Source organism: Anoplophora glabripennis, unplaced genomic scaffold (genome assembly GCF_000390285.2).
Source record: "Anoplophora glabripennis isolate ALB-LARVAE unplaced genomic scaffold, Agla_2.0 scaffold275, whole genome shotgun sequence".
In the NCBI taxonomy this organism is placed as follows: domain Eukaryota; kingdom Metazoa; phylum Arthropoda; class Insecta; order Coleoptera; family Cerambycidae; genus Anoplophora; species Anoplophora glabripennis.
Genome location: NW_019416374.1, coordinates 44,072 through 65,936, shown reverse-complemented (window position 1 = coordinate 65,936; position 21,865 = coordinate 44,072). Strand labels below are relative to the sequence as shown.

Sequence of the window (21,865 nt, the reverse complement as noted above, 5' to 3'; positions counted from 1 at the left end):
TGGACTGTATAAGATAGTTGAGTACCGTTCTGCTTCATGCATAGCATGCTACTGAAATCTTAGAAGGGATGAGCTCGTGCGGCGAACCCTAAATCAGCGGCTGGAATAGCCAGGTTTCTTATTGAGTCGGCGCACTTCGCTCTCGGGTCTGACATATGATTATTATTACAAGACTATGAATATAACTTAACAACGATCATAACCGATTATGCACCGAGAGGTGACGATCACTTAACCATTATAAGATGCGTTTTACACGTTAAAAACGGAAACATATTCAGTATAAGAACGAATAATTCTGTTAATACAATTGTTATATACAAATTCGGATACTGGTCTTTATACAACAAATCTTCCCTACTATACAATTGGAATATAAAGTCTATAACACCTAATAATGTATAAGTAATTCATTATAACCTTTATTTCATAGATGCATAAGGTGTATTAAGCACCTTCCAGTTAAACTGATTGAATAATGAGTATGGAGATGACTGCTTTTTTTTAATAAAAGTTGTATATTGGTTATAAAAGTTTTAATATGCGCTATACACATTATTCTAGATAAACAGTTTAATAAGCCCATTTCCTTCAGTGCATTTAACCCCTTAATAATTTTGTGAACGGAACGAATTAAAGGCAAAAAGGTAAAAAATATTTATTGTGCATAGTTACAATGCCAATATACAACCTACACACAAAGGACTAGACACAGATAACTGATGATTAGCCTACCCCTCAGAAAGTCAATTGACTTACACATATTAAAAGCAATATGATTATAAAGAGTTATTAAAACAGTGTAAAAAACAATATAACTTATAAATATACATCACTCATACAAGCTTGTGCAATACACATACAAATACGTAGTATAGTCAGACACACTCATACACACACGCATGTTATATTAACACAAGTCAAAAACTAAAAACCTAAAACTAAAAAACAGCATTTGTGGAGTTATCGTTTTCCATAACCAACTCACGAATGCGTTTCTTAATCAGAGGTGCATTACGGAGTGTTAAGTCCTGAGACAGCAGTACATTATTTAATAACATAGCTGCTAAATAGGTAAATGAACATCTAAAATACCTAGTTCGATGACGCATTATTTGCAAATCATGTAAATTACGAAGCTGACGATCATGTACATCATGTCGCCAAACCAACTTCTCATAAAGATCAGGATAAAGTCAGGAATTACGGGTCATTGCGTGGCAAACAAAGATGATGTCTTTTGCAACGAAGTAGAAAAGTCTATATTCTATTTAAAAAAGGAGAAAAATATGCTGGTGTTTCTAAAACATAATACCAACTGACGAAACACGACTCATGAAATGGGTTGCAGGTGTCACTTCGTGGATCAATTTTCGGACTGACTTGACGTTTCAAGAGATATATCGTTTCCTTCTTCAGGAGAATTTCCTGAAACTGAAGATTAAGCCAGTTTGGTATTTATAATTGCTATGTGTATTAGACCACGTAATTTCTTTGCATAGTTGGAAATATAACGTTCTGGACCTTTTTTTATGAATGAATCGTTTCTACATTCTATGTATATAGTTCTAAATGCCCTCACTTCGGATGAAACTATCTCCATTTTTCAAATTTCTATGAATTCTCTGCAAAATTTTGTCTAGGATCTTGTATTAATACAATTTTTGTAGCTCTTAGATCTATCAAGTGCGGGCCCTGTTGTCTTGTGCTTCGCTTATGTTGATTACTCTCTATTGTCATTCTTCATGCGAAGATTTGTGTTCCTTTAACCTAAAAGGTCTGCATGGTTGTGCTATATATACTTTGCTGAGGGTACAAGGGATGTTGTGTTGATTAGAACCATTGCTCTTGCATCTCGTCTCGTCAGAAAAGCTAACTCTGTTTTTCTTGATATTCCATAAACTGTATCAATACAGTGTTTCCTGAAGGGTAAGTCCCGTCTCACGTCAAGTCTTTACCATGTATATACCCTAAGAGGTGGTCTATCTTATCTGTACATCCCTGTATATATCAAGGATAAATTGCTATCATCAGATATTACGATTTTTCTTTATACTTAGATATTATTGACTTTTTCAATATGTCTGTTAGAATATCCATTTCTTGAGTTCCATTTTGAGAGTAGATCATTATGTCCAAGTATTCTGGATGGCAGATGATGGTGAGACAGTGTAAGAACGGGAAAGCTTTCTGTAAACTTTGTGCCCAAGATGAATTCGTTTTGATAAGGACGGGAAAGATGCCGTTCTCTTCCATAGTGAAGTTGATATCCGTTTGTACATATTCTATCATTGTGGTTATCATATTTAAACTTCATGGTTAATATTGTTGACAGGAGTCAACCCATAGCTTTTTCAGTATGTTTATCAAACTAATACCTAGAGGTAAAAAGGTTCATCTAGTGCATACTTTTGCCAACTCTACTAAATTCACATACTTGTCTTTAGGTATGAGGCCTCGATGAAGTTCTTCCAAAGCCTCTTTAATCGGCACTTTTATGAACAAAGATGTTAGAATTGTTTCAAAATCTTATGAGCTTTGACCTTGATATGTGCAGAAACATAATTTCGACCATCGGGCGTCGCCTAAATTATTCCACGTCCTAAAAACATTACATCCATTATTCACAGTCTATCTCGAGCTCTCGTAGTGTAAACAAGCCTTTGCTCCGATTACAAATGTCATAATAAAATGCTCTATTCTTTATTATTTTAATTTAAGCAATAAAAATATATATAACGAACGTTCGCCAGTTGACTTTATTGATGACCGGGCGCCTTAGTTCATTTCTGGTTGTAATGAGGCACGGTCTAATTCTGAGTCAATGTTTTCACAACATGCTTATTGGAAGAATTATGTGGATACGCCACGCCTTTCGTGCATTTCGCGGCTCATGAGATTTTGAAACTACTCTACGTCAAAAGTCGCTTATATATAAACTTGATCCTGTTGAATTCCGTTGACCTTGTTGATAAAACATTCAGCATTTTTAACATACACACTTACAATGTTAAGATATTCTAAATATGTTAAATACCAAATTTTGAAATCGCATAACAATTAACTTCGCAAATAAAGAATAAAATACATACAAAAACATACATATTTAATCAGCAACACATAGACTGAGTTCGGTAATTTAATCGTTAGTGAAAAAGTACAGGGAAGTTAAATACATTAAACTTACGTAAACATGCACTATAAATTTCAACTTAATAGAAATTATATTGAAATTTAATTACCTGTAACATAAACGCGAAACTTTCTAGAAGATTTTCATTAATATCTGCAGCAGCTACAATGTAAATTTCGTTTTATTTTTCTTTTTCAGTGTGTCTGAGAAATGTCTTATTTGGAAATATTTTTGTATTTTCTACCTTAAATAATGGTATGTTTTCACAATATTCTACTCTTCTTTACATATTAATTCGGCGGCAATTATCGTCGAACAGCTGTTCAATAGTCACCACTTTCTATATAAAGAAAATAATTAAGGTATTGATTGAGCACAACATTTACAATTTTTTGTAGCACCTACATGCATGCATGTAGAAACAATAAACTATGCTGAGATTAAAAAAAATCTCTATACGCTGAGATATTCGACAGCTCTTTGAGAGAGTAATCTCTTTGGTATGTGTGTGCTTTATAGCTTACGCTGTCGTGTACATAAATACTGAAGTGGTGTACCAGGCATGAGTATTTGGATGAATATTCATTTTCTGATAACTAAATAATTCATTCCATTAGATATGTAGGTGCACATAAAATATTGTAGCAATAAATTTATATGTTTTTAATTCCTTTCTATATCTACCTTCTAAATTGGATGCGAAATGAATGCAGGTATTTGAGAATACTGTAACTAAAATTTATAAAATTTTATATCTGAAATACGAAAATGCTTATTTATATTAATATTTACGCTTCCAATTAGTCGGCAATTTCTTCGCAATGATTAAAACTTATTTCGATAAGGAATAATTAATAAATTTGGAACAACATTCACCTAAACCTACGCTTGAAATTTGAATCAGTAAATATAGTACCTACCTATGTGCTTAATCAAATCTAGAAAATTAAAAAGCTATCTTTATAAAATATGAAAAAAGCAGTTTTAAGTTCTGCACAAACTTAATAATTAAAACGTATATTTAGAAATTTTTATAATATGAAATTTCAAACCGATAAATTGCAAATTTCGGTTTATTTCAACAGGGGAAAGAATTAGAACAACATATGTATCTACATAAAAAATATAGATAATGTACAGGTACATATAATTTTGTAATTAAAAGTCTTGCAGATAAAACCACAATTTTTTTTAATTTTTAAGAATATTTTAAATGAAAAATTTTGTTGTTTAAAAAGTGTGTAATAGCATTTTTTTTTTTTGTTAAATTACTTATTACTTACTCATGTTTATTAATTTACTTTTTCTATATTAGGTACTTCTTAAATTCAACTTCTATTGGGTACAATAGAATGTTGAGCCATAATTACATTACATTACATTTAATTGATTTATTTTTTTTAAATAATTTTAATGGATATCAAAATAATTATTCTACATTTTTAATCATAATTTTATTATTAATGCGACATTGCAATTAGAAAAAACTTAATATTAATTAATAACTAATAAATATGTTTACATGATTATTGAAATTAGTTTAACATTTTTCAAGAAACGCTAAAATGAAGCTGGAATAAAAAATATTAATTAATTTATTAATCTGAAAATACCGAGAACAATTACAGATTGCTTGCTTAAAATATAATAAGTATTTCTAAAAGACGCAGCAGCCAGATAACTAATTTAGTAAGAAACTGGACATTTGAATTTTCTATTATAATCCAATATAAATTAATTTAATTGCTTATTATTATATTATTTTTTTTTCATTTTCGCATCATGATTAGATTTGCCCTATAATTGTATTGTATTCAAAATTCAATGGTTAAATAAAATTGTAAACTACAAGGTAATATATTTTGCTGAGTATCTTTTTTGTAAAATTGCTGTTTACAGTTAGAAACTGATACATTTAAACCTAAAACAGACTTTCAGTGAAATATATGAATAATTACTCAATTAAAGTTAGACAAAAAGAATAAAACGTGAAATAAATTGAAATTATATTCAAAAAATTTCTGCATCTTCATCCTTTTGTTAAAATCCGCTGCATTCATTGCCTTTTAAAATGTGGAATTTCCGCCACACTATCACTCACCGTAGCAATATTTTCGGCTGAACGGCAAGTATGAGATCGGCCTGTTTTTTTTATTGTCTGCATTCGAACCGGTTTTTTGAAATTTGGCAACTGATCTCTTTTCACAGTTGTTTTATTCGGGACTTTCCTTCTACCGAAAATTTCAAGTACCTTGCGCACAGTCTCAGCTACACACTATCCGTACTGGTAATGAATTTTCAGAATATTGACTCGTTCAACGTGTTTACTACAACATTGTGACCCTGAACAATGCTGCCAACTCTTCAGAATGAAAATGGCGCACAATTCAAATTCTGTGTGTCTTTTAAGACATCCTTTATAATTCAGACCGTGGAAAAAGAGCTAGCAACATTGGGTTCTCGTGCAAGGTGTTTTCCATTTACTTTTTATCATTTATTAAATATATGTATAGTCTTAAAAGGACATGGAAATGTTATTCTTGTTTTACCCTTACTTTATTATTCATTAAAACACATTTTTGTTATTGTTTTTATTTCCGAATGAGAGTTGGAAATTTTTTTAAATAATTTTCACGTATGATACTATTTCCAAAGGATAGTATATTTTTAATAAAACTATCTTTAGGTAACAAACATATCAACATAATAATTATATATGCAGATAAGAAATCTAAAAATGTTTTAGTTTTTTTTGTTGTTTTCATTATAAAGATATGGAATTTTAATAATGATAATTTCAATTATTTGCAAATTTACTTTTTTTTGTATTTTCGAAGAAACAAAATAATTTGTACTGGTTTACATTTTTTATTATAATTTAATTCAATATCACGGATTTCAAATTATTTTTTGTAGACTCAGAAGTGGCACTAAATACTAATGCATGATAATTTCACTGAACTGATCAATATAAACTAGGTAGTTACTATATTATTCTTTATCTAACTAATTTACATAAACTTAATTTATGTTTCTCGGTGTATTTGAATATTTTGCCACCTGTGCAAAAAATAAAAATTACAGTTTGAAATCATTTGTGACATATTTTAGTTCTCTCCACCTCTGTGGAAATAACTTCTATTGAATGCAAGATATATATTTAAACAATTAAAACAAGAAAAAAAATAGTAAATCTACACACAATGGGGTGTTTGCATCAAGAAAATGTGTAGCCTTTCATGATTGAATGTTACCGTACGATATTTATTGAGATGTAATTCTAAGACTGCGTCACTTCTTGGACCTCAGGTAGAAAGACATTGGCGAAAACTTTAAATGTACGCCCCTGCCATGGTAAATTACAGTAGTTCCCATAACAGAACTTTATTGGTTTATTCTTTTCTTAGAATTTTATCTTAATAAATATCGTACGGACTGTAGTTTTATTTAAAAAATCGTAATTCAACTTGTTATGTACGAGTACTTAACTATATGGATGTTGTTATTACAGAAAGCTTCTTATTTAAGTAACTCCTCTCTGTCTTCAGCTTCCCATTGATAGACGAAATTAAGGCATAGTTTAGTACCTACGTCACAACTGTCCACCAAATTCGTTTTATATATTTTTTAATTGCCAGTTAAATAGTGATTTCACAAAAAATAAAACAATAAGGGCAGTTTTTTCATTTTCTGTTACTATCTAAAAAAAAAAAACACCCATATTACTTGTCTTATAAACAACAATGGATTTTTTTTTACGACAATTCTAATAATGTTTACTGAAAAATATACAATGGTACGTACAGGGTGTTGTCAATTGCACACGTCAAATATCTGATGATAGAATCTATTAAAAATTCTGAAGTGGAATAATAAAAAATAAAACTTGGGGCAATGATTTAACTAATTATGGGCAAACATTTGCTGAATCATTACACAAATCATAGGCGCAGATGCTTGGAGATACCGTCTCTAAGAACCCTAGAATTTCGACACCACTGAATATTTTATGAATTGGATAAGTGTATTTAATTCCAGTTGGTATATCTAAGATAAAGATACCTTCTGCTGTATGCGATTAATGGGCCACATATTAGTTATTTATATACATATATACAAGTAGTCATCAGAAAAAAAATATTGGTATAGCAATTTTAAATATTTTTATTATTATCATATTTACATCGTATTTGAAATTTAATTTCTACATTGAAAGAAATGTGCTTTATTCTTTATTAGAATTCTATATGCCATTATAAGACCATTGTATACTATATGTGACAGTTAAACAGGTGAATATTGGATATAAAACGCGTACTGCTAGCACAGTTGTATAGTGACTATAAACCTTATTCTTTATTAAATTATTGTATAACTAGGATACGTTTTTTATACCCTTTACGAAATAATAGCAATAACTGTTATTAAAATGTTCCATATCGTTATTAAAACATCTAGTACTGGTTATAAGTTTTATAATAATCAATGTATTAAACTGTTTTATACTCTGTATGAGTTAAAAACATATCACATTAAGTTTTCAGAAATTTTATTGGATAACTGTAATTACAAGCTAAGGTTCTAATGTAAGTATAAAACATACATTTAAGTATTAAAAATGATGACAAATCGCTCCCAAAACTGTCCAGTTTATTTTCTTAGCAACGATGCACCCGTATTTTCTTGTATTACATAAGAATTTGCACAATAACTCTCCCACCTCAAGAATGAAGCATCCCCTGAAAAGTTGAGCTTCTTTCCATCTAATTCTATTTCCTCTGGTTGATTGACTTTGTACTCATGTTCTTCCTTGTCACCGTTAACTTTCTGTTCCTTCATCTTATATAAAACTTAACATCAGCGGTTTCTAATAGGGCATACAAAATAATAATTTTTAAGATTTAGACAAGATTTACATTTGAAAAAACGAAACAATTACAAGCCATAAAACAGTTAGATATTACATAATTTTCCATTTCACACAACGCGATATGATCATGTATCCCACAACACATGTGCCTGTACTTGTATTGTATATTTTCATCAAACTAGACGTGTAATAGTCATAAGTCGATGCACAGCGGACTGTCGGAAATTTTACGATCATAACCGATTATGCATCGAGAGGTGACGATCACTTAACCATTATAAGATGCGTTTTACACGTTAAAAACGGAAACATATTCAGTATAAGAACGAATAATTCTGTTAATACAATTGTTATATACAAATTATTCCCTACTATACAATTGGAATATAAAGTCTATAACACCTAATAATGTATAAGTAATTCATTATAACCTTTATTTCATAGATGCATAAGGTGTATTAAGCACCTTCCAGTTAAACTCATTGAATAATGAGTATGGAGATGATTGCTTTTTTTTAATAAAAGTTGTATATTGGTTATAAAAGTTTTAATATGCGCTATACACATTCTTCTAGATAAACAGTTTGATAAGCCCATTTCTTTCAGTGTAGAAAGTTCAGTCATTATTATACAGTTTACACCAGTCTATAAAAATATGAGAAATTGGTAAGAGTAATTTCCTTAGAAATGTGTTACTTTAGCTAAGTATGCATAAATATTTAAAAAAAGTTATGGCTATAGAAGATACGCTTCACAAAATGGGCTGACCCACTATATCTATTGCAATGGCAATTGAAATTCTAGCATGGTTTTGTCAGTACCAAATGTAGGTACAACTCTATCAAATTTTGTCAAGTTACCATTACGAATCCTTAAAATATAAAAAATATATTTTTTCAAAAAAATTAAATGTCCATATCTGGATAACGAATCAAGATTTATATAAACTTGTTTTATTTTTTTACTTTTCCGTGGAAAATTTAATGTGCACTTCCTGGTAAAATATGCTACACGTATAATATATTATACAATTCCATAAAATATATCTATCCCCCCACATTTCCCGACACTGCATTTAGCAAAATATGTTTTAATTAGCTACCTGCAGCGCACAGGAAGATATTTTTAATCAGACCCATTAGTACAGACAAAGAAAAGCACAACGACGTCTTAACGACTTTGTTTCTCATTCCAGTGCCAACACGCAGATGGACAATGACGTCACACCTGTGTACCTGGCTGCACAAGAGGGACACCTAGAAGTGCTGAAGTTTTTAGTGTTGGAAGCAGGTGGTTCCCTGTACGTCCGAGCAAAGGATGGCATGGCCCCAATCCACGCCGCTAGTCAAATGGGTTGTCTGAATTGTGTTAAGTGGATGGTGAGCATCTAACGACTCTTGCAGCTATTATGTATACAGCGTTGTTAGTGACAGTCCGTGGTGTTTATGGCATATTTTACGAGAAATATGAATGCGGAATGAGCCGACGAAACTTTGACAATTGCTCCGATAACAATATTATCTCTCCCGATTGTTACACATTAAATAATGTTATATTTCACTTATATTAGAATGAAAATTTTAATCACACTTGAGAATAATACTGTTTAAATCTCTTTGGGATTACTATAGCAATTTTGGTAATTTAAGAATTCATCAATAATTGACGTACTTAAATAGACGAGCGCAATCGCAACGCTAAGTCGCTTAGTTATCGAAATAAAAAAAACTGGCGTAGAACCAGGTCAGACATGGTAGGCTTTATTAAGCATGTGGTTGGGCATATGAAAGGTATTTTACGACATTTTTTGTTGGTCGGGATCTTTTTAATTTCGAAAAAATAAAAAAAAAATTATGAGAATATGTTTTGTAAGGTCTCCACCGTTATATCTCAAAAAGTAATTGTACTATCAGAGTAATTTTTTTTAAATTAAAGCAGACACAATAGCGCTTTAACAGTACTAATGGATTTAATAAAAATCGCTTTTTCATTTCGCTAAAAATCAGGAAAACTTGATATTTAAATTTTGTGTAATATAATTTTCATCAATCGATAAACTTTTTTATTTATGATTTTTTTTTATATACATGCAGCGAAGAAAATGAAGCCCAAACACTAAATAAATTTTTGAAATAATTAGTTTTTTCCTAAAGCTAATAGTTTGGCAACAAGCGATTATTTCATAGCGCGCTAAACTGATGCATGGGGCGTCCAACGTAATATGTAATCTACATAGTGTACGGCTTGCGGGATTTGGAGTAGGTATGTACGTGCCTAATAAGCAGTGTGTAATAATCATCAGAACATATTAAGTTTTTAAGACAACGGAGTGCATTATTTGTCAGAAAACTGTTTAAAAAAATTATTTAAAATTATTTAATTACCTGTTTGAACAGATATCAAACCTTTCTTCTTTTTGGTTCCACTATTATTGCAAATTAGGCACATTTTTCTAATATCAAAAGTATGCGATTTTATCCGAGTTCCAGAACAATTTGAGGGACCGGCGGCACTGTCTGATTGCAAAATACAGCTAAGATTAATGTTTTGAAAACTAGTATATGCTTTACGACAGTCGATCTAAATTGTATTTTATTTTAATTTCGCCATTTAAAATATCGTTTTTTTTTTGACATAATTTCTTTTGCGCGATTGTCTTGTCTTTTTTCAGCACTAGATATTAGTGACAACAAACCTTGAATTCTAGGTTTTTGTATTAAAGATTTGTCATCATCCCTTACAGTTTTCTTACAAATAATGCACTCCATTGTCTTAAAAAACTTAATTATTCTGATGATTATTACACACCACACGTACCTACTCCAAATCCCGCCATACACAATGTCGATAGTGTAGATTACACATTACGTTGGACACGCCCAATTGCATGCATCATTTTCGCGCGCTATGAAACAATCGCTGTTGCCAAGCTTAATATATGCTTTAGGAAAAAACTAATTATTTCAAAAATTTATGTAGTGTTTGGGCTTCATTTTCTTCGCTGCATGTATATAAAAAAATCATAAATAAAAAAGTTTATCGATTGGTGAAAATTGTATCATACAAAATTTAAATTTCAAGTTTTCCTGATTTTTAGCGAAGTGAAAAAGCGAATTTTATAAATATTTATATTCGCGTGATACGTCTGATTGCAAAATACAGGTAAGATCAATGTTTTGAAACCTGGCATATGATTTACGAGTCTATAAGGTATTTTATTTTAATTTCGCCATTTAAAATATTGTTTTTTTTGNATTCGTACGTTTGAACATTGTAATTGCTGTTACCTCGTCTTTTATCAACAAATGACCAAAAATACCTAGAGTCAGAACTAATTTTATTTTCTATGTCACGGATATAATTTTGATGAGCTGTACGAATCATAGATTTTAATTTCCTTCTTACTTCGATGTATTTTTGCATAAATGTATCTGAAGAAGTTTTTTTCTTCCTATATACATTCTTATCTTTTAACAATTTTTTTATATCATTAGTAAACCATATAGGGTATTTTTTAAAGTTAGGATTAAATTTATATTTAGGTACACATTGTGCAAATATTGAATTTATAATTTCATAAAACAGCTTTAAGGCTATATCCACATTGTTACTGTTCAAAACCCCCTCCCAATTAGTGTCTCTAATACTTTGACTAAGTAATAAAAAATTAGCGTTCTTAAAGTTATATTTGTAATTCTTATCCTTAGTTGGGTTTTTTCCTATGCTCCCTTTTAAATCAATATTTATACCTAAAGCTGGATGGTAACTATCTTCATTAATAATAGTTAATTACATTTATAATAATAATGTTATATTTCACTTATATTAGAATGAAAATTTTAATCACACTTGAGAATAATACTGTATAAATCTCCTTGGGATTATTATAGCAATTTTGGTAATTTAAGAATTCATCAATAAATGACGTACTTAAAAGAAATTGCTATTTTATGCTTGTCTAAAAATATGAATGTACAGTCATCATTATTTTTTAATCTTTCGAAACGTCTTAAAAGTAAATGTTTTCCTATTTTTATATTTCAGTAAATTCTGTACACTTTACTTACATTTAGAACCTTGTCGTATAGTTTCTTAATGAAAAATTAAATTCTTTTTAATGCATTGTTTATTGCATTGCAGTTGAGTCAATTACATTATTAATAATTTCGTAAATAAACGCAATATTGGTTATATGTCTCCTATAGGTACAGGACCGATAACAAATTTGACCCCCTTTAAATTTTAAAAATTCCTACAGTGCCAGGATAGAGATTATGATTTGTATATCTTATACATTCATTTTGGATTATATATTACTTATTTAAAGTACCATAGTTTTACGGGTTGTTGTGACGTGGCCAGGCATAGATAATGAAAAAAAAAATAGAGAACATATTTAGTTGCATCATTACATACCTAGGTACTTATAGGTTAAGTAACAAAGGACCTAAGTGAGACCACTGAAGGACTAAAGTTACAAACAAGTTACAAATTAAAAATTTATTTAATTAACAGCTTGATATTTATTTGAAAGATACGACTGAAACTAAAAGGGTAGAAACCCCCTGACACCAGCAAGTTTATGAAATATCATTCGATGATCTACCTTATCAAACTAAATTTCGTGTAAATAGCATCTACGAGTACTTGTAATGACGCTTCATAAGGATATAGTCTAGATATACATATAGATTACTATCTACAAATTTTTGTTACATAACAGGTATTATAGGAAATCATGGATAATATAATATTCGAAAGTTAGGCTATAATACATAATTTTTATACTGGACCATAGTTTTCAATAAAATGTTTATGATTTAAAAAAAAGGAATAATATACGCTTCTTTCGATATAGGTACTTATTGGGAAACTGGAAAGAGATTTATTCAAAATTAAGAATGCACAATGTTTGTACGTACAAGATTTTCGGAAACGGGACTATACTTCTTCAAGGGTTGCTTCTTTGTAGAAAATAACTTGAGTTGAATGAAATTATTTTTATAAATCTTTACCTTTTTAAACCTAGTAGCATTTTAACCATTTTCTTTATTTAATTTTTTTAAGATAACTTGTTTCTTTTGAAAATATTCTATTTAAATTTGGTATAGCTATTGAGGCTTTCGCCAATATTATGAATAAGCTTATTTTTTACATAAAATATAAAGGTAGACAAGAACACCTTAAATTAGGTTTGGATTTTTGCTAATTCGTATCTCATATATTTCACATCACATATCTAATTTGATTAATTCAGAAGGACCTGGTTTTATACAACGCTGCTCCTCCATGTCGAATCTTGTGTACAAAACCGAAAATTTATTTCAAATTATTGATGAGGAATGTCAGGTCTATCATAACTTCCTGTTATTTCCTTGTCTTACATTATGAATCGTTATCAATTGGTACAATATCATTATTTCAAATCTGATTTTCTCTGTCAAACCTCAGGTGTTCCGCAAGGACGTATAGTAGGTCCATTATTTTATATAACATTTAGTAACAGCATTGCCAGTGGCATGAAGGTTAAGATTTGATTTAGATTGAGTCAGCTATATTTTTATGAGATGGAGTCTATTCAATTAGATGTTAACCCCCAAATATTTTGTATACGCGCTTTGGTATGCAACGTATAGAATCAAGTATCTGCGTTTTGTTAAGATCCTGCATTTTCTCAAAAACACAAATTAAAAAAATATATAAAAAACTAAAGACAATTTGAGGAATTTTCACTAACCTTTATATTTTCAGTAAAAGATAAGCCTACATTTATCTTCAACTATCTCAAATACCCTTGTATATAAATGTTTATTAAAATATCTTAAAATATGACGGAGTTAACTGAAATCAGTTTATTTTCGGCTACGGAAGCTGCCCCGTTCATTTCCGGATATCCAACTTGATTTTTGTATTTGATCATTTTATTTATCTTTCCAAATATTAAACAGGATTTTATTGCGTATTGCAACATTTAGCTCTAAACCTGCGATTTACTTTTCCTTGTCTATTTGTTTCTCGTACTTTTTTACAGATTCAAGATCAAGGAGTTGATCCGAATTTGAGAGATGGAGACGGAGCAACTCCATTGCATTTTGCAGCATCCAGGGGCCATCTTGACACTGTCCGATGGTTACTCAAACACGGAGCTCGTCTATCATTGGACAAATTTGGAAAAAGTCCAATAAACGATGCAGCGGAAAACCAACAAGTCGAGGTAAGTCAAAGCACGGAACATTTTAAAAGGCTTATACAGTCTTTTTTGGTTTTGTCTTTAGATGGATCTTAAATAAACACAAAGCTGTTAATTTTTGCTGGGGTCTTCGACTACTTCGTTTTCGTTATGCAAATGAAAAAAAGTTGAAAATTCTTTAAGACAACTCTTCGAAATAAATTCAGCCGTAGTTTCTCTTCATTAGAATATAAAAAATTGAGAGAAATAATAATAATATTGTGGCACAGGGATGCAAATTTGAGCAACTTCTTTAAAATAAATAATTTAAAGAATAAGATTATCATTTTTGCGAATCGCTAATTTGTAGCAAAGCGCTAAATGCCATGTAAAAAGTAGACATAATTTACATTTCTTCAAAATCAAATTTGTTAAAAAATTATTAAAAAAATTCTTTTACTACAATTTCTACCAATATTTGAACGTAGGATCCAATAATATACTCTATGGATATATTAATTCAGACTATAAACAATTTGAATAAATCAGTTTCTTATCTTCTCTATATTAACTTTAAAATTTATTAGCTAAATACAAATCAAAAAACTAATAACTCATTTTCATTAGGTATAATAGTGAATTGTCATTCATAATGTAGTTTTTTTAATGTAACCACTTTCTTTTCTGTAAGCTAATTATAGCTTCCTGTTACGACAGCTAAAGTAATCCATAAGTGATATTACATCAGTAATGCTATCCTAATTCCAATATATTCTATTAAGACGTCCGCTATGTAACTTTTATAGATTAGATTATGCATATTGTTGACACTTATGCACATATATTTTTTAGTGTCTCAACGTCCTGGTTCAGCATGGCACAACTCCAGACTACCAAGACTCCGAACGAACGAACACCAGTAGGAGCTGTTCCTGCACGAGAAAAGGAGAAATGCTGAAAAGGGTAAGAAGTTAAATTAATTTGACCAGGAGCGTACATAAAGGAAAGACAAAAGAGCCATGCCTTCCTTTTGTTCTTCACTTCCTCTAAAATGTAAAACTGACGACTCTCAATTGAATTATCTTTAGATGTAATATTTGAATGCTGCCCATTTTGGGCGTAAAAATGAATTTATTAAGTAGGTAACTAATGAGTTCATTAGAATAAACATATTTTTTTAAATTTTACATAAACACTGAAAATCATTCACTTTATAGCCACCTAGATGTCTTGAAAAAACTAATATTTGCGAATATAATGTTAATTACTTGAAATATCTACCCATTATTATTAATAAAAGTTATATGATGTCTGCTTACTCAGTGGTATTTAAGTAAATGCCAATGTTAAAGATTCTTTAGTAGTTTTAGACGAACACTTGAACATAATTGGATATACACAACTGGTGTGTTGAAGTTAACAGTTGAGTTTCGTTTTTAGAGTTAAATTTACTCATTATTGTGATCATAAAATAAATATATTGTAGCTATTCTTGCGTCAGATAAAATATATTTTTTAATTTTATCGACTTGTATTTGATTTTAAGATTTGTATAATAAATAACCTAGAAATTAGACTAAACTGTTAAACAAATTGTTTAAAAATTACGAGGTGAAAGTCAATTTAGTCTTGAACTTGATCTTAAATATTCAATTGTTTAGCAGATGCTTGAGATCTGCTTAAATAGTACACTTTCACCTGTCTGGGCTTAAATGTAGCGCACTCTGACTGAAGGCTCTCTATAACTCTTTAAAAAAAACAAGTATAGTATTTGGTGATTTGGAAATATTACATATATTAATAGGGTGTGCCAACATTTCGTACATGGATTTTTAAGGTAAAAATAAGGTTATTTAACTAAACTCATCTCTATCCAAATAATTTGGCGGTTAGAGGGTATCAAAGTTAACAAAAAATTTTTGTTTTTTTCCGAATTCCTAAAACTAAAACGTTTTACCCCAAAGTAAGTATGCTAATACCAGTGTTTATATGTTACTTTTTGATACATTAACAAAATAAGATTTTTTGATTTTTTTTCTTTTTTGACTATTTTTTTTAGTAGAAGTAGGCAAAGAAAATTGCTGTACAAAAAAACTAGATGAGATTCCCTTCAAAATGATGTATTTCCAAAAGTTTTTGGACTAATATTGACTGAGTTATAACCGGTCAAACTTAAATATTTTTTAGATTTTTAACATAATAATGATTATATTTCTTATTATTTTTACAACAAATTGGTTCTTTACTCAATAAAAAATTATTTCAAAAGTTTTATTTGTTAATAATAAATAAAGATTTTCACAACTTTGTCAAAAAAGTAAAAACAATAAAAAAACTTATTTTCGTTCTTTCGTAAAATTGTTTATTAACGATTTTTTGCATAAAATTTTTCTTTTAAATTTTTTAAATAAGCCCTTCGATGGAAAATTCAATTCTCTACAAAATTTTTCCTATGAACTATACCGAAATTTTGCTTCGTTTTCGGGCTATACTTAAAAAACTGGAAAAGTGCGTTTTCAAAAGGTCAAAAAAGGTCAAAAAGGTCAAAAATATTTATTGTACATAGTTACAATGGCAGTATACAACTTATACAAAAAAGGACTAGACACAGATAACTGACGATTAGCCTACCACTCAGAAAGTCAAGTCAATTAACTCACACACATATTGAAAGCAATATGATTATAAAGTTATAAAACAGTGTAAAAAACAATATAACTTATATAACACTCATGCATGCTTGTGCAATACACATACAAATACGTAGTATAGTCAGACACACACTCATACACATACGCATAATATTCATTCAAGTCAAAAACAAAAAACTAAAACTAAAAAACAGCAGCATTTGTGGAGTTATCGTTTTCCATGACCAACTCACGAATGCGTTTCTTAATCAGAAGTGCATTACGGAGTGTTAAGTCCTGAGGCACCAGTACATTATTTAATACCATAGCTGCTAAATAGGTAAATGTTTTTCTAAAATACTCAGTTCGATGACGCATTATTTGCAAATCATGTAAATTACGAAGCTGACGATCATGTCGCCAAACCAACTTCTCATAAAGATACTCAGGAGTTGTATTACACAGTATATTATTTACAAAAACACAAAAATGAACATAGCCTCTTTCATCGAGTCTTAATTTACCAAACTGTCTAATAAAAGGAGTAACAAGGTGAAGAAAGGGTATATGTGTGACAAAACGCATGCACCAATTTTGAATTTTTTGCAGTTTAAATTTATCAGCATTTGTAAGTAAAGGACCATAAACATAATCACAGTAATTTAGATGAGACAAAACTAAGGATTCAACCAGTACTAATTTAATGTCAGAACTCAAATAACGTTTTAAAGGCGCTATTTCCTTAAAAGAGATGAACGCCTTCTTACATAATTCACTAACATGTTGTGAGAATTTCAGATAATTTTCAAATACAAGACCCAGATTCTTTACTGAACTACAGTTTTTCAAATGACAATTGTCAATATAAACAGCAAAATCCCCCAACTGTCTAGTTTTTTGATAAGTACCGATAACCAGGTTTTTACATTTTTTTGGGTTAAGCATTATATCATTTTTATCGCATAAATCCTTAATCCGATGCAGGTCAGAATTAATAAAATCAACAGAAGTTTGATTATTCTCAATTTCGAAGCTGTACAAAATTTGTAAGTCATCTGCATACATGTGCAAAGTAGTGTGCACTACTGACGACACAAAGTCCGCAGGGTGGAAATTGGAGATAGGGGTGAAAATGCACCCCTTTAAGTTTTTTAATTGTAGCTCGAAAACGAAGCAAAATTTCGCTATTGTTCATAGGAAAAATTATTTAGAGAATTGAATTTCCCATAGCTTATTTAAAAAATTTAAAACGAAAATTTTCTGCAAAATAATCGTTAATAAATAATTTGAAAAAAAGCAAAAAATTTTTTTACTTTTTACCTCTATTTTTTTTTAAGTAAAGATAGGTGTAGGCATTGCTTCATAGAAAAAAAGTAGATAAAATTTCCTTCAAAACAAGATGTTGTACAGTATTTTTGGATGAAAATTGTCTGATATAGGTATGGCCGCTAAAACTTAACCAAATTTTCGATTTTCGTCGCGTTTACTCTTATACGTTTTAATTCTCATTTTTTGCAAAAAAGGAAGTAAATAAGACGTTCAAGGATTTTCATCACATGACTTGTTCGAAGGGTCATTAAAAATGAAAAAACCGAAAACCGAAAGAATGGCTTATTTAAAAATGTAAAAGGAAAATTTTATGCAAAAAATCGTTAATAAACAATTTTAGAGAAAGCAAAAAATAAGTTTTTTTTATTTTTTTACTTTTTTAATAAAATAATTTAGTAAAAACTTGAGAATTTAAGTACAATAAAGTTTATTAATAATGACTGTTTTTGACTGTATCGAAAAATGTCACACTTTATAAAAAGTTCTGCCCCTCGAAAAAATGAGACTGTTATACAAACATCTTAGATTAGATGTACAGGGTGCTCGTAAATTAAAAAAACACGAAAATACTCAAGAGAGAAGTACCATTATTTATTATTTTACACAACATTTTTATAGTACAAATCTGTTTATAACTTCAAATAATGTATTAATATAAATTTTAAAATAAAATTTTATTTTTGAGGTGGGAAGTAGCTATGCATATAGAGTAAAAATCAGAATTGAAATTTTCATTTTAAAATTTGTATTAGGACATTATTTGAGGTTATAAATAGACTTGTTTTATAAAAATGTTGTGTAAAATAATAAATAATGGTACTTCTACTACTAAACAGTAAAGGCCCCAGGACAGAGCCTTGTGGCACTCCAGATTTTATTATTCTAGGTTGAGAAAATAAAGAACCATAAAGAAGTTGCATTCTGTCTTTAATATAGGAATCAAACATTTATTTTAATGACATTTATTATGAATTCCATAGAAAAATAGTTTGGCCAATAGGCAGCTAAAATCTATTTCACCCCTATCTTCAATTTCAACCCTCTAATTTAATAGCAGTGTAATAGCAGTTAATAGCAGGTTTTTTCATTTTTAATTAGCCTTCGAACAAGTCATGTGATGAAAATCCTTGAACGTCTTATTTCCTTCCTTTTTTGCAATAAACGCGACGAAAATCGAAAAATAGGGTAATTGTAAATATGACTTTACAACCTTTTATTTTTAAGGAAATTTTGTCTACTAGGTACCTATCATTACTCAAAAAAAACTAGAGGCAAAAAAGTAAAAATAATTTTTTGCTTTTTTTTCATATTGTTTATTAACGATTTTTTGCATAAAATTTTCCTTTTAAATTTTTTAAATAAGCCATTTCGATGGGAAATTCAATTCTCTAAATAATTTTTCCTATGAACTATAGGGAAATTTCGTTTTCGAGCTACAATTAAAAAACTGAAAGGGGTGCATTTTCACCCCTATCTCCAATTTCCACCCTCTAGTTTAATAGCACACCGCGGTTTTTCCATCTAAAATGACCCTTTGAACGATTCATGCAATAAAATTGCTTGAACGTCATAGTTCCTTTTAACCTTGTTTTTTTTTTGGATATAATCAATAGCCTATAATAGCACCTACAGAAATAAAAAAACACTCCTTAAACAACTGTTTATATATTTTTACGGTGGCCTTACAATTTTAGTTATTGTTTTTTAATATGGACAAGGGTTCTTCCATCTTGTAAATTCTTCAAAATTGTAATTTTTGTTTATTTATTTCATTAGTCACTACTAACGTTCGAGACTATATTCCAGGTTCCTATTTTGTTTTCACGTTGTTAAAATCATACCCTGCCCTGGAAATATAATTTTGGACACAAAAAGATCTTTAAGGAAAACATAACGTATTTTTATCATCTACTACAAAATCAGTTTAAGAAACAACAGTCAAGATTAAAACACATCACTAGGTAGAAATGCAGTTTGTACCACAGTATTTTGTTTGCTTTTAATTAGCTGACAAGTAATATGAGTATATGGGGATGCAATTTATATTAAAAATATAGCATAATTTTCCATCGCTTGGTAGATACATATATAAAAAAATGGATCAATTTTTTATTTCCAATTATATATAAAAACGAACACTATATAGCGTATTACAAGTGAGAGGTACATCAAACTATGGAGGTGTTACAGAAAACCGAAAACGGTTTGAAAAACTGAAATCGTTTAACCAGAAGCAAAGATAAATATAAAGTCTGCATGGGGTGTCATCTACCAAATGTTACATACTTCAATGGAATAATCTAACCAAACTTGTTTAAACGAAAAATGTGTCAACAAAAAGTTACAGGGTGCTAAAATTTTCTTTTTCATTTCTTGTTTTCTTCTTAATTCAGAACCCAGTTAAAGAATAATCCCTAGAGCTTTTTCAAAAGTAATGGGGAAATATTTAAAAAAATCATATACATATGTCATATTTCCTAGTTGTACACATTTTTTTTTTATAAAAAAGCGCTCCATTTTTTTTAACAAATTTGTGTTTAATTCAATTTATTTCAAGTTAGCGACTCACACTGAAAAACACGTTGACATAAGGAAAGTTATCAGAACAAATCATAAAATTTAATCAGTTTTTTTTGCAATTTGATATGATTATCGTTTTCTATCAGATAACGATTTTTTATTTAAGTATGTAACTTTTTTAAAAATAAAGAAAATAATAAAAGATGGTTAATTAAATTTAGTTTATAAGAAAAGTTTCACTCATACCCTCAAATACAAAAAAATGTTAGATACCAAAATAAACTTATACAAATAATATGCAAAAAGTAGGTATTTTATTATTATTAAAATGTTGTACATAATTATATAAAAAGCTAATATATTCAAGATTTATCCGAAATATACAAGAAATCCGATTAGACAAAAGAAATAATAAATAATTCCACAAATAAATAATTAGGTACATATGTATATTAAGAAGCTTGTCTACGTATATTTAACTCTCATGAAATCGTGTTGGGTACAACTGTAAAAATGAAACACTTCATTTCGAAAAACAATGATTTTATATGCTTCTTTTATTAAACAATGACAAAGACTGTGTTATTATAACTATCCAGGTTTCAGAAAGACCAGAAAGAAGTAAATTCAGGGGGTGATAGTACGACAAAAAATAATAATTTTATGTCTTATGAACTATATGTCTATCTCCGCCTGTTTTCGAGATACAGAGCGACAAAATAAATTTTTTTAAATAGAATTTTTGGTGCAAAATATTTTTATGAAATTTGGTATTCCGGGGTTTTTAAGGACGCCAAATACGCTGGTCTAATTATAATGTACAATTTTATGTTCTAAAAATAATGTACACTCTTGTTAGAACTTCCTAATGTGGACGGTTTTCGAGAAAAAAGGCTTTTAATTGAACTCTTACAATATTACGGTGTAGAATATAAGTGACTTTTCTCAAAGTAGGCTTATGTCAAAACTTAATGATGGATGTCTTATGAACAACGCATACATTCTCAGTAATATTTTAAACTCTCATTAACTTCATATCAAAATTTTAGTGACTGTAATGAATCATTATTAACTACAGTCATTAACAATCACTAAAATTTTGATATAAAGTTAATTAGAGTTTAAAATATTACTGAGAATGAAAACGTTGTTTATGAGACATCCATCAATAAGTTTTGACATAAGCCTACTTTGAGAAAAGTCACTTATTTTCT

At 29.4% G+C, this 21,865-nt stretch overlaps 1 protein-coding gene across 1 annotated transcript in view; it reads left to right on the top strand.

Moving 5' to 3' along the window:
* The window catches only part of LOC108908430 (putative uncharacterized protein DDB_G0282133), a 135,483-nt gene that overhangs the window by 75,836 nt on the left and 37,782 nt on the right, over positions 1-21,865 (top strand). The window contains exons 2-4 of the mRNA XM_018712466.1: positions 9,199-9,382; positions 14,035-14,217; positions 15,025-15,135. Coding sequence (XP_018567982.1) covers positions 9,199-9,382; positions 14,035-14,217; positions 15,025-15,135 — 478 coding nt within the window. The remainder of the gene's footprint in view (positions 1-9,198; positions 9,383-14,034; positions 14,218-15,024; positions 15,136-21,865) is intronic.